Source organism: Prionailurus viverrinus, chromosome C2 (genome assembly GCF_022837055.1).
Source record: "Prionailurus viverrinus isolate Anna chromosome C2, UM_Priviv_1.0, whole genome shotgun sequence".
In the NCBI taxonomy this organism is placed as follows: Eukaryota; Metazoa; Chordata; class Mammalia; order Carnivora; family Felidae; genus Prionailurus; species Prionailurus viverrinus.
Genome location: NC_062569.1, coordinates 78,828,771 through 78,842,558, shown reverse-complemented (window position 1 = coordinate 78,842,558; position 13,788 = coordinate 78,828,771). Strand labels below are relative to the sequence as shown.

The window sequence follows — 13,788 nt, the reverse complement described above, 5'->3', positions numbered from 1 at the left end:
GTGAGATCGGGAATGAAGGTGTGAAATTGGAAACCAGAGGGGATACGGGGACAGTTCCAGTCTCTCCCTCTTCTTCAAACAGTGAAATTACCCATGCCCACCCAGCAGGGAGTGCAGAAGGGGGTCATCTTGGATGACCGGATCTCAGCAGTCTTGTTCTTCTCACTGACGTCCTGAGAGCTGACTAGATTCCAGGTGCCCTTCTAAGTGTTCTACGCGTATGAACTCATGTCACTTTCACAACAGTCCTGTGATATTAACGCTATCGCTGTCACCATTTCCCAGATGAGGAAACCTGTATACGGAGCATAGCCGTTTCCTAGGGCTGCCATCACAAAGCACCACAAACTAGGTGGCTTATAACAGGAATGTATTGTCTCACAGCTCTGGAGACTTCAAGTCTGAAATCAAGGTGTTAGCAAAGCCACTCTTCCTCTGAACGCTCTAGGGAAGAATCCTTCCTTGCCCCTTCTGGCTTTTTGGTGGTTGACTGCAATCCCCGGCATTCCCTCTGTGTGGCAGAATGTCTCCAATCTCGGCCTCTGCCTTCACACTTGACTCCGTGTGTCTCTGTGAACAAACGTCCCCCTTATAAGGACACCAGTCTTTGAATCATGGGTCTACCCTAAGCCAGTATGAGGTCATCTTACCTTGACTACATCTGCAAAGACCTACTTCCGGATAAGGTCGAATCAAATCCAAGGGTTAAGACTTGAATATATCTTATGGGGGAGGGGGGCCACAAGTCACCTACAACACAGAGAGTTTGAATGATTTTCCCAGCATCTAATAACTGGTGAAGACTCATGTGTAACTCATATAAAAATGAGGTCCCACATGATCCAGTGTCAGTAAGGGATTACACTAAAAAAAAAAGAAGAAGAAGAAAAAGGAAAAATTTTGGTGGTGTCTGGGTGGCTCAATTGGTTAAGCACCCAACTCTTGATTTCGGCTCGGGTCATGATCTCATGATTCATGGGATTGAGCCCCACATTGGGCTCTGCACTGATAGCACAGAGCCTGCTTGGGATTCTCTGTCCCCCCCTCTCTGCCCCTCCCCTGCTAGAGCTCACTCTCTCCCTCTCTAAGTAAACAAACACTTTATGTATATATATATATATATATATATATATATATATACACACACACTTATATATACACTTAAGTGTATATATACACTTAAGTGTAAGTATATATACACTTATATATACACTTCTATATATATAAGTGTATATATATATATATATATAGAGAGAGAGAGAGAGAGAGAGAGAGAGAGAAATTTAAAAATTGAAAGCAATTCACAACTCAACTCACTTTCTTGAGAAACCAAACCCAAACAGAGATGCTTTTACTATACTCTTATATGCCCCCACCTCACTTTCTCTCTCTCAATCTGTCTCTCTCTCCCCCTTCTATTTATTCCCCCAGTCTCCAAGAACTCCACACCAAAGAACTCTTCTGTCTCCCCTCCTCCATCCACTTCACACCATCCACTGACTCCCCCTTGGACTTCATGATCACAAAAACCATTCATGCACTGCCATATGTGAATTTTAGTTATTCTGAGTTTCTTGATTGTTTTATCAGAGTTCTACCTCTTACCATATTATCTGTGTGGAATTAAAGCAAAGAGCCTCACCTCTTTTTCAGCTCTGTTGGGACCCAAGGGCTAGAAGAAAACATTAGGAGGTGACAGAGTGGGGAGGAGTCACCATACCAGAGATTCAGGTGTTTATGAGAGACAGAGGGACTGCAAACCAACCCTCAACTTCCAGGCTGGGTTAGTTGCTGCTCTTGTGTGTTCCGTGTTTGTTGACCTAAACTGACCAATTTTATGCCACTGGTAGAATGAGAAGGAAGGAAGTAGCTTTGGGCCCAGGTTTCTTTTTAAAATACTTCTAAATATAGAAACAGAAGAAAGAAAAATCACCTGCAGTTCAACTAGCCATTGTTAACAGTTTGCTCTAATTCTTTCTCCTTTTTATTTTCAATGCGTTTCTTCGACATAATGCATTGTGGTAATTACGCCATGTATATGTTTAATATGCGTAATATAACCTACTAAGAAAGTTTCCAGGTCATTGCAAATTCTTCATTAATGTGATAATTAATGCCTAATATTTATTAAGTTAAGGCTCATTTAGACTGTTTCCCCTAGAATTGGATATTTACCATTTTTTTTTTTTTAGTTTTCTATTATTATACATGACTGCTATAAACATCTTTGTCGCAAAAGGTTTTTCCACATTTAGGATATCTTCCCCTAAGTTTTATTCCCAGATAGGAGGCCAAGCAAGAACTTTGTAGGTGGAGGATAATCCAAACAGCCTGATCTGTCTTAGAAGGTAGTGAGTTTCTCATCTTTGCAATTGATCTCAAGAAGGCGGCATGATTTTTTGATAGGGGTGTGATAGGGAGATAAGGAGTCAGGCCAAGTAGCTTCCAAGGCCCCAAGAACCTATGAGATGGTAATTCTCCAAGTATCACTTCATAAATGTCACTCTTTCCCTTTGTCCCAAATTGCTTCCTACTCCCCATAGCATATCTATTCCTGTGCAACAAACCACTGTAAAACTTAGTAGCTAAAACAACATCCATTTTACTTGCTCAGATCCTTTGGTCAGAAGTCTGGGCTAGGCTCACGGGATGGTCTTTGGCTGGATTTGCCTGAGGTCATTCGAGGAGCTCTAGTCATTTAGAAGCTTAACTGAAGCTGGAAGGTCCAAGATGACCTTCCAGATGGTGGTAGCTGTCAGCTGGCTGGTCAAGAGACCTCGATTGGGATAATTCCTCTCTGACCTGTGTGACCTTTGCTTCTCCAGTAGGCGTGACAGGGCTTCCTCACATGGAGGCACACAGGGAAAGAGCTACAAGGCCCCCTGATGCCTGCAAGAGCCACAGGGCCCCTTGGAAGTGGCACACCAGCTCCACATGTCACATGCCTTTTGTCAAGGCAAGTCACAAGGCTTGCACACTGAAGGACTACTCCTTCCAGAAGCGCCTTGCCACGCACAGCTAGAAGCACATACTGACGCTTTCAACACTGTCCAGAGATCTCCTTAGCAGATCCACAAGTGCACTGTGTACACTCTTCTGCCAGCTACATTGCCACGGGCAGGTTGTACCAATTGTCTCACCACTACGTGATGCAGGTTGTCTTTGTCAAGCTCCCCCCGTGGCGGTTTGCTCATTGCTCTTCTAACCTCTACTTGCTAGCCAGTCCCAAAACCCAAGCCAAGGGTCCTGTTTGCCACAGCCCCGTACTTCTGAAGCCGCTACCTGCATCAGCCAGAGTTCAGTGAGGAAAGCAGAGTGAGAAATTGCTCTGTGAGCAATGAGACGTAAGAGCTATTTGGGGCCTCAGAAATCACATGACTAGAGGAGAAGCTGGGAAAGTGAAAGCAGGACTGGGGAGCCGGAGGACCACGGGCACTAATCAGTGCTCCTGAAAACCGGACGTGGGTGGAGATGTTGGCACCTGCAGGGGAATGTGAGAATCCAAGACCTTCTCGGAAGCCAAAGTAGGCCCATGAAGGGGGGCCCACGGGGAGAGGTCTGTGAGAAGCTGTTGACTCTGAACACCTCTGAACCACCCCCAGAGGTGGAAGCTGTTCAGAGTGGGTGGTGGGTCTGAGCCACTGTTGGTCAGCAGAGCCAGTAGTTGGAAAGAAGCGCTGACTGCAGAGTGGAGGAGAGTGAGGGCAAGTGGGAACCCACTGGGCGCATCTATGTCTGTTCATTCTCCGTAGCTGATCACAAAACAGCCTTCAGAGAGTAAGGACTGTTGTGCTCTAAACTCACACAAGCCTCTCTTTTGGCCCCCTCTACCCTGGAGCTATACAGAAAGGGAGATTCTGAGGAATATCGTTCCCAGATTAACTAAATTGACCGCAGAATAATCCAGCACATTTCCTGAATATCTGTCTAATTAAAATATCTGCTGGCCTGTCTTAGTTTTGCCAAGGTTTGTGCTGTTTCTACTAAGTTGAAAATTCATAGAAAACAGACCCTGGCTTCTCTTCCTTAGATCTCTCTTCCCAGCTCCCTGTCATCAACACCTTTCCCATGGCAGGTGGTGATGGGAAAGGAGGGATGGTGGAGACTCTGAATACCCCCGGGACTTCACTATTCCCTTAGCCTAGAAGCTCCTCCTGCTTCCCCCAACTCTACCTACTATTTCTACCTCCCTAATTCCTATTCATCTTTCAGGCCTCAGTTCAAAGAACATTCTGTTCTTCCTAAATGTTTTATGATTCCCCTCAGCTGGATGGAATTTGTTTCCTTCTTTAAACCCCTGGGGCTTCCTATCTTTCATTGCTATAACTATGCCCTGACAGTTCCTGAACACATACCCATTTGAGTTACTTATCTTACTTTCCTACTAAATTTCACATTCCCAGAGGCAGGGGACTTGCTCATTAAGCTCATGCAACAAATAAGTAATTTTTGGCATCCTCCACATTACAGTCCAGACAGAATTTGGTACATAAATATTTTTTGAATTGAGTTGAAAGAAAACAAATTGAGGACATGCATCCATGTGTTGGGGCCCTAAATAACAATAGCCTGAAAGGATATGGTTGCCATAATAAGAAATAGAAAAATGAAGAGTCTGTGATCCCTGGCCAGATGGTTCTCTATTATTATGAATTTTGTGTCTTCATTTGATAATGTACTTCCCACCATCATGTTCACATGATGACCCTAGAAATGGGACAGTCCAAACAGAAGCCAGGGCTCAATCTTTTGCTTGTGCTCAGAGGTAAATGATTTTTGTAGAATTTTACAATTCTTAGCAGGGGCTGCAAATATTAACCAAGGTCAGTGACCCTTCTGTTTAGGTTATGACTGGAGCTGTCACTGAGCCACATCCTCTCTGGGAGACAGTCCATGCCCCCAAGATAAAGTTTCAAGAGGCCCTTGAGCCAGAAAAGTTGTTTGGCAAAGTGCCTATGTCTTTTGTCATGTACTCTCTGGGCTGGTGGGTTCCTTTCTCCAGAGTCAGAATAGTTCCAAAAGCAAAAGTGCTATCAGGAAATGCTCATGGTTATCTGTCTACTCCTGAGCAAGTCACTGGCCCACTCTGGACCTCAGGTTCCTTTAGAAGGAGGGGGATTGAAATAGCTCTTACAGGTCCTTCTCTCCCAGCTCTGATATTCCAGGACTCTATTCTGAGCGGCAGGCTGAATTCCCAGGCTTCCAGAGCCTTCTATCCCCTGTTCCTAAAGATATAGATGGCTGAGATTTTCCCATGGGCCTCAGCCAGAACATGCTTACCTGTTGTCTGGAATAGTGTGGCTCTGCACATGATGACTGTTTATCTACCATCATGAAAATGTCTTTTATCCTGCAAGTTATGAGGGAGTTTGTTATCACAGACCCTCATTATGTCTCCCCGTGATCCAAGTTATCCCTGGTTGATTTCACTTGAAAGTGTCCATGCCCCAGGCACTATAGGATCCAAGAGACTTTGGGGGATACCAAAATATAAGCAGGAAGCTGCTGAGTCTGGAAGTGTTAATGCTCAAGTCATATGACTATTCGTTAACTGACTGACTTTGTATGGCATGGTATAGACCACAAACAAGTTCAAGTTCACCAAGTTCTTCAGCAGAAAACAATTGGTGTCTTGAAAATGCTGCTCACCATCCTCCAGTTGGCCTATTGAATGTGTGGGTGTAACGACTTGTTAGAATACTAGCATATCACAATTAGAAGAGAACATATACCTCAGCTAGTTCAAACCCCTGTTTTATCAGGTGGATAACTGAGAGTAGAGAGGAGGCAGCCCTGTGACCGTTTGTGGTAGAGTCAGGAATAGAGCTCAGGACCTTCAACTGCCAGGTCAGGATATCTTATATTATCAATATTAGAACTCAGAGTTAGAGGTCACCAAGATAGGGTCCTCCAGTTCACGCCTTTCCTAGGCCTTCACTCTGGTTTCCATTTTACAACATATTTCAGTTAATAAACTGATTTTTAAAAATACACAAAATAAAACACTACATAAAGGAGACCTAAGAATTGCAAAGACATTATGGTCCAGGAATGTTCGATGCAGGGCATGCAACATTAAACAACTCAATATCCCCAAGATGACTGACATTCATAATAATGTCCTTGGTCACCAAGAAAGGGTTAGCATGTTTCACCTACAAAAGCAGGGATTTGTATAAAGCACTTTAAAAAGCATTACACTAAATAATAATAATGATGATGATGCTGATGATGGTTATTATTATTAATTATGGTCAGGTAAAACTTCAGCTATCTGGAAAACTCAGATAACCAAAATAACAAACAAGCCATGGTGGTCAAGGAAGTGACTGTGTACAGATAGGTACATTCTACAGTAACAAGGCTGGTGTGAGTTTGGCTAGTATCTGCAGAGAAGAGGAATAAACAGCAAAGCCATGATCTCATCTTCTGTTTACACTTCAATTCCCAAAGTTAGTGATTAATTGTCCTTGTGTTTTGTTGCCAGGGCAAATTGTTTTTCTTTAAAACTCCCACTTATCTTAAATAAATAAATCATTAGTTTCAAAACAGAAGTGTCAAATGTCAAGATACTTCTGACATACTAGGCTAATGAACAAAACAATGAATGCATTAGAAGCTACTAGAGGTACGCAGAGCCTTTGAGAACTTTCCCTTAATGACTTTAAAAGGCATCAGAATCATTCTTGGTAAGAGATTTTCTCACGCATCTTGGCTAAAATGTCAATCTAGAGGTTGCAAACACAAATACAGCCTCAAAAGAATCCAGTCAGTGTAAATGATAGAGTGGTAGGTAGGCCAAGTATTCATAGTCAAATAAACATACCAACCAGCTACCGTATTGTACTTCCCAAACCAAACTCACACAAAATCAGCTTAGGCACCCAATGTAGGCTCTCCGCTGGGTTCTCTGAATTTACACAGGGTCTCTGGCTCCTCCAAGGAAGGGAATTCTTTTAGCAAACAGGTAATTTTTGCATCTGAGTCTTAACACAAACACAAATGTTTCAGGGATGATTCCAGCCATTTCTGAATTATTAAGACTACCTACTAAGTATAGTTCTAATTATATAATTTCCCTGTTCAAAAGTTTCCAGTGTCTTTTCTTTACTCAGAATTAAGAGTCACATAGTGTTCTTATGGTATTCAAAGTCAGTCATAATCTCGTTTCAACCTTTCCTACAACTTTATGTTCCCACAGACTCCCTGGCTTCTTGTTCTCAGAAAGAGCCTTACACTTTAGTTCTTGGTAACAAACATTTGTTGGGTAATTGCTAGGTGCCAGGTCCTGCTCCATGAACTAAAAACACATCTACAAAGAAAACAAAGTCTCGTTCTCCTGTAGTTTCCATTCTGATGGGATCTTTCATCTTCTGAGTGCCAGTGCGTTCCCAGTGACTGCGTTCCCGTTAAAACACTTGTCGCACCGTACAACAGCTCTGTCTGTGTTTTCATCAGTCTGAATTTTGGCTCCCCAGGCACAGCTCCCATGCTTTACTCAGTGGCAGGCACACACTGAATGCTCAGTGAATGCTTCGGAGTTCGTTTCTCGTCTTTGGAAATGTGGTCAGTTTCTGTTGCATATGGAATCCATCTGTGAGGTTATCTAAGTCTGAGTTCTAATAGTGAGTTAGTTTTGACAGATGAGTCATTTTTTTGTCCATAGGATGACAAATGTCAAGCTACTGCTGATGGACCTAAACAAAGGAATGAGGCAGTGACTATGCGGCCACATGGACTTAACCCGCACTGTGTCTTTCCTCAAGTCCCAGAGTCCTAAATCCTCTTTCTCTGGGTTTCCCAGGCTGCCTGGTCTGTTCATGGGCAGCCCCTCCCTCTTTTCGTTTAGAGACCAAGCTAATTTTGGAAGCTACTCATCTTGTTCCCTTCCTCTTTGATCCCAAAGGTAGAAACCGAAGAGCAGGTGCTGGCAACCTTCTGTGGCAGGGAGACCACAGACACGGAGCAGACCCCTGGCCAGGAAGTAGTGTTCTCCCCCGGCTCCTTCATGTCCATCACTTTCCGGTCAGATTTCTCCAATGAGGAGCGATTCACGGGTTTTGATGCCCACTACATGGCTGTAGGTAAGTTGGAGAAATGGGTGGCTCACCCCAGGTCTCCCCTTCTCTTTAAAGATTAAAAGTACCTCATGCTCGTTTCTTTACAATGAACACCTACATACTCACCATAGAGATTCTGCCATTAATATCTTCCTGCATTTGCTTTATCACATATCTACCCATCTATCCATCCTCAATCTAGCTATTAATCCCCTCTTTTTGATGAATTTCATAGTAAGTTGCAGACAGACAGTGGTACACTTTTTCCTAAATACTTACCCATGCATTTCATTTTGCTGAAGTTCAATATCGATTCACAATTTTCCTTCTTTTAAAGTAAAATGTACATTCAGTGAAATGCATAAGCCTTCAGTACATTTGTTGAGTTTCAAAAATTTTATATTGTATGTAACCCAAGCCCCTAACAAGGTGTTGAGCTTTACCGTTAACCCAGAAAGTTCCTTTATGCTCCTTCTCAGTCACAGTCTGGTCCCATCTACCTTAGAGGTGACAACTGTTCTGATTTTTTTTTTCCACTATAGATGAGTTTTGCCTCTTCTTAAACTCCATATAAATGAACGTACACAAAATATATTTTGGAAGTGAGGATTCTTTACTCAGAATAAAGTTTTTGAGTTTCAATCATGTTGCAATGCATCGCTAACTTGCTCCTTTCCTGGCAGAGTAATTTTCCATAGTATGAATATAATACTGTCTTGTTTATCCATTCTTTCATTGGTAGACACCTGCACTCTATCTGTTTTTTGACTCTCACTAATAAAGTTTCTATGCACTCTTGTACAACTTTTTTTGTAAACATATTTTTCACTTCTGTTGGGTAAATAGGTAGGAGCAACATTGTTGGGTCATAGGGCAGGTGTATATTTAATTTCATAAGAAATTACCAGGCCTTTCCCAAAGTTTTTTTGTACTATTTTATATTCTTTCACCAATGTACAAGAGTTTGATGTCAATTTTTTAATTTCTAAAATTTAAAATTCTGATGGGGTATGTAGCGGTACCTCATTATGGTTTTGATTTACATTTCCCTGGTGACTAGTGATGTTCAGCATCCTTTCATGTGCCTGTTGGCCATTCTTTTAGCTTTTAGGGGGAAATGTATGATCAAAATTTTTTTGATGTGTATCTATTTGTTTTGAAAGAGAAGGAGTGTGGGAGTGGTGTAGGGACAGAGAGAGAGGAGAGAGAGAATCCGAAGTAGGCTTCCAAGCTGACAGCATGGAGCCCAATGTGGGGCTTGATCTCTCGACCATGAGATCATGACCTGAGCTGAAATCAAGAGTTGGGTGCTTAACCGACTGAGCAACCCAGGTGCCCTTGCATGATCAAATTTTTAAATTGGGTTGAGAACATGCCTTTCTTTAATGTCTATGTTCCCACTGCCCAGGGAAGTGGGATATATATAGAGAGAGAGGGGCTGCATGGACTAGAAAGAAAGAATGGGTTCTGGAGCTACCCTACCTGGGTGTGAATACTGACTCCACCTTTTATCATCTCTATGACTTGGAGTAAGTTCTTTAAAGGCCCCAACTGTCTGTTTCATCATCTGTGGAAAGGGGATGGTAAGAGTTCTACCTGCTAGTATCACAACTCTTACGGGGTAGTGGCACCCGTGAGAGGCAGCTCGCCTGGCCTCGAACCTGGTTTTTGACGGTCTTGGATAAGTTGCCTCCGTTCTCTGAGTTCCAGTTGCCTCATTTGTAAATGGAGACAATGACTACTTTGGGGCTTTATGTGAGGCTAACACAGGGAGTGGCCCATACTGTGTGCTCTGTACATGGCTGTTGTCTTCATCGTCCCACATGGACTGACTGACCAAAAGGCTCTACCTGCCCTGCAGATGTAGACGAGTGCACTGAGCGGGAGGACGAGGAGCTGTCCTGCGACCACTACTGCCACAACTACATCGGCGGCTACTACTGCTCCTGCCGCTTTGGCTACCTCCTCCACACGGACAACAGGACCTGCCGAGGTGGGGCCCAAGGATGACTCCGTATATCACCACTTTGTGCCATGTTTCTCAATAAGATTAGGGGAGGCTCAGAGGCGGAACAGATATGGAGTAGAAACAAGTAAAAATGAAGCCAGAGAGCTCTGCCTCAGATACCCTATGCCTGAAGATGCTGAAATGCCCGCCAGCCGGGAAGTCTGCGTTCAGGTTCTCAAAGGACCACATTTGTGAAGCCTCTAGGCCATCTTTCTTCCTGGACAGCAGGAACTTCTGCTCTCCTACTGTAGGTAACTGGCCTGGCCCCAGTTATGGGAAAAGCTGGGTTCCCAGTCCTTTCTCAGCCATGCACCCGGCCTCACCCAGCCGTTCCTTTACCTCTTCACTCCCCTAGCCTCACAAGTTCCTCTGTGATCGAGAGAACCTCAGTCCAGAGAACAGATGAGGAAGGAGAGAGGCAAAGACAGAGACAGTGAGGAATATGCCCCATTCCTTCCATCTCTGGTTTCCTGTCTTAATCAACACGCTCACCCTGCTGCCACCTCCGGGCAGGGCGAGGATGGAGAAATGGAAGACTTCAGCCACTTTCCATGAGGGCCTCCCTGACTGGTGGGGTTATCAGCACAGAAGCAAGTGGTGAAATGTAGCAAATGCTGTGGGCTCAGCACAAGTGACCTAAGTCTGCACAGCACTGTGAGCAGACATGTCCCAGAGATGGTGGCCCTTGGCAGAGTGGGAAGAAGAAGGAAAAGGAGAGTGCTCCAGGCAGAGAGAACAAACGTTCAGAGTCCTGGTAGAACTTGGCATGTTTGGGGCATTGCCATCAGATCAGTATGGCTGCAGGGTAAAGATCTGTGTTTTAGGAGGGTCACTTGGAAGCTGAGTGGGGGATCATTGGAGGAGAGAAAGGCTGGAAACAAGACTTCTTTTCCTTCCTCCTTAAAAAACTTTTATTTTCTTCTGAATAAAACCCCCATGTGATCCATCAGTATAAAGGAGGCACATACAGGAGTTTTCTTCAAGAGGGCTGTATTTTCCTTGGTTTTTATTCAGTAGGTATTTATTGAGTATCTACTACATACTAAGTCCGGTGGGCTCTAAGAATGAGCAAGGCTTCTCAGTCTTTGTTTTCATTTTCTCCTCTGCCTCCAGGAGCCTTTTAAAACATTATCTTCCTAATTTCCCCTACCCATGAAATTTTAATACCACAGATAATATTGTATGTATGTTTATATACTGTATGTCCTGTCTGTGTATTATGCATAAAAAGAGTAACCTTGCCTAAAAAAAAAAAAAAAAAATAGCCTCCATGGGCTAAATGCCACCCCCCAGAGAGTGCTTGGGGTAAGAAATGAAAAGAGGTGGGAATTCAAGAGGCCTCATCCTAACCATACTCTGCAGCTCACAGTTATAGGACTTTAGGTTAGCCATGCCCCCTCTCTAAGCCACAATTTTCTCATATTCAAATGAGCAGGATAAACAAGGGCTTAGAAAGGATTGACATCCCAGATCTGGGAGGGGTCAGCCCAAGGACAAAGGTTCAGTGGAAGATAAAGGGCCTTGGCAGGGCTAAGCCATGGCCAGGGTCCCAGGACACTGGATCCTTGGTTGCAGCTACAGTGGCGAACAAAGCAGAATCCCTGAGCTCAGGGAACTTACAGTCTACTGGGGGCAAGAAAATCCCCTAACAAATATATTGCACAATGTCAAGCAGTGGTCAGCCGCATGAGGAGAAACAGAACGAGGTCAGGGCCAGAGAGTACGGATATGTGTGAGTGTCCCGTGTTGGATGAGGGATCAGGAAGGCTTTGAACAGAGACCTAATGGAGTTCTGGGCTGAGGGGAGAGCAGACAAAGGAGGTCTAGAGGTTTCCCCCTACCAGTCTATCTCAAAACTTTTCCTTCTCAGACCCCCTCTGCCCCACACCAATACCAGAGAGGCTGATGAGAAGGTTTATCACACTCACTGCCTTTGAGTCTTGACTCTGAACATTATGAGGTGTGTGACCTTGGATACATCACTTCTCCCTGGACTTCAGTCTACCCATCCATAACATGGGGCTAATGATGCCTTCCCATTGCCTCTCAGGACCAGTGGGAAAGTCATACAGTAACCGATGAGAAAGGGGTTGCTGTGGCCATGGCTGTGGTGTGCCACTTTGCTCTGGTATGTTTCCCACAGTGGAGTGCAGTGATAACCTCTTTACCCAGAGGACCGGCGTGATCACCAGCCCCGACTTCCCCAACCCTTATCCTAAGAGCTCGGAATGTTTCTACACGATAGAGCTAGAGGAGGGTTTCATGGTCAGCCTCCAGTTTGAGGACATTTTCGACATTGAGGATCACCCTGAGGTGCCCTGCCCCTATGACTACATCAAGGTAAGCCTACAATGGACATTTGCCCTGGCCATGCTGGGAGATCTTGGCTGAATTGGGAAAATCGATATTCTTGGTCCTCTAGTTTCTCCCAGGATAGAAGACCAAGACCAAAAATTACTTAAAATAGTGTCTACCAGCTCCATCAGCTCCAGCCTAGGGATCTTCCCTGATCCAACACTAGCTCCTTGGCCACCTGTAAAATCCCTTTTGCCATGTCATGTGACATCACCATGCAGGAACACCAGAGGTGAAGGTCATGAGGACCATCTTAGACTTCTGCCTGCCGCGTATAGTATCCCAGGAGCTATGCTGTAAACCTTCTCCAGGCACTTAACCTCATGGGGCTTCACTTTTCCCCCATTCACAATAAGGTGACAAGATGGAGATATCACCCAAGATTGTGGAAGTCACCAGATGAAGGGTCAGGAGGCCTGGTCCTCGGAGATGGAAGAAAACACGAGTTAGAGGCACAGGAAGGACCCATACCTGGTAGTCAGGAAATCTAGATCAGCTAATAGTGCCTACTTCTTTCTCTCCATCCCCACTGACTCCATTCCAGGAAAATCCCTCTTATCTCCTGGTCCGTGGCAAGGCTTCTAGCTGTGTTTCTTGCTACTAGCCTTGCCCTACACAGTCTGTTCTCCATGACATCAAGGCTGATCTTTATAAAATCCAGATCCGATTAGGACTGCTCTTGGAAGTAAACATAAACCCCTCAATACCATGTGGTGCTTACCTGCCTTTCCAACCTCATGCTATGGCACTCCTTCTGTTCCAGCCACTCTGGCTTCCTTCCTGCTCTTAATGCTGGGCTCTTTCCCACCTTTGGCCTTGACCTTTACATATACTGTTTTCTCTGCCTGGAAAGTATTCTTCTCTCTTCCTCAAGTGACAATCTTCTACTCATTCTCCATGTCTCAAATCCAGTGTCACCTCTTTGAAGAAACTTTCCCTGACCATCTATTTAAAGTTTTGTCTACAAATAAACAAATAAATATTTTATCTATTATATAAATGATGAATTATATAGGTTACATAGATTTTACTACATACATTAGAAATATATAGCATATACTTGTATTATATATATATATATACACACACACCATCATGATTATTTTTTATAATTATTTTGCTTATTTATTGTTAGTCCCCCCCTCGCCTCCATCCTTGACTAGACTGCAGTTTCTTTGAGAGCAGAAGCCTTTTCTATCCTATGCACCTAGACAGGACTCTGTCCCATTCTGAGACATAGTATGTTCATCTTGGAGCAGAGGACTGCCTTGTCCACTTCCAAGTCCATTGTAATCTGTAAGTGAGAGAGTAGAGATGGAACTGTTTGGTGAATGCTAATGCCCGCTAAAAACATGAGTGAATACT

The 13,788-nt window shown here is 44.0% G+C and overlaps 1 protein-coding gene across 3 annotated transcripts in view; it reads left to right on the top strand.

Annotated features, from left to right (window-relative positions):
• The window catches only part of MASP1 (MBL associated serine protease 1), a 60,042-nt gene that overhangs the window by 18,733 nt on the left and 27,521 nt on the right, over positions 1-13,788 (top strand). For all 3 annotated transcript variants that reach the window (XM_047875313.1, XM_047875312.1, XM_047875315.1), the window contains exons 3-5: positions 7,907-8,084; positions 9,922-10,053; positions 12,212-12,408. In XM_047875313.1, the coding sequence (XP_047731269.1) occupies positions 7,907-8,084; positions 9,922-10,053; positions 12,212-12,408 (507 nt within the window). The remainder of the gene's footprint in view (positions 1-7,906; positions 8,085-9,921; positions 10,054-12,211; positions 12,409-13,788) is intronic.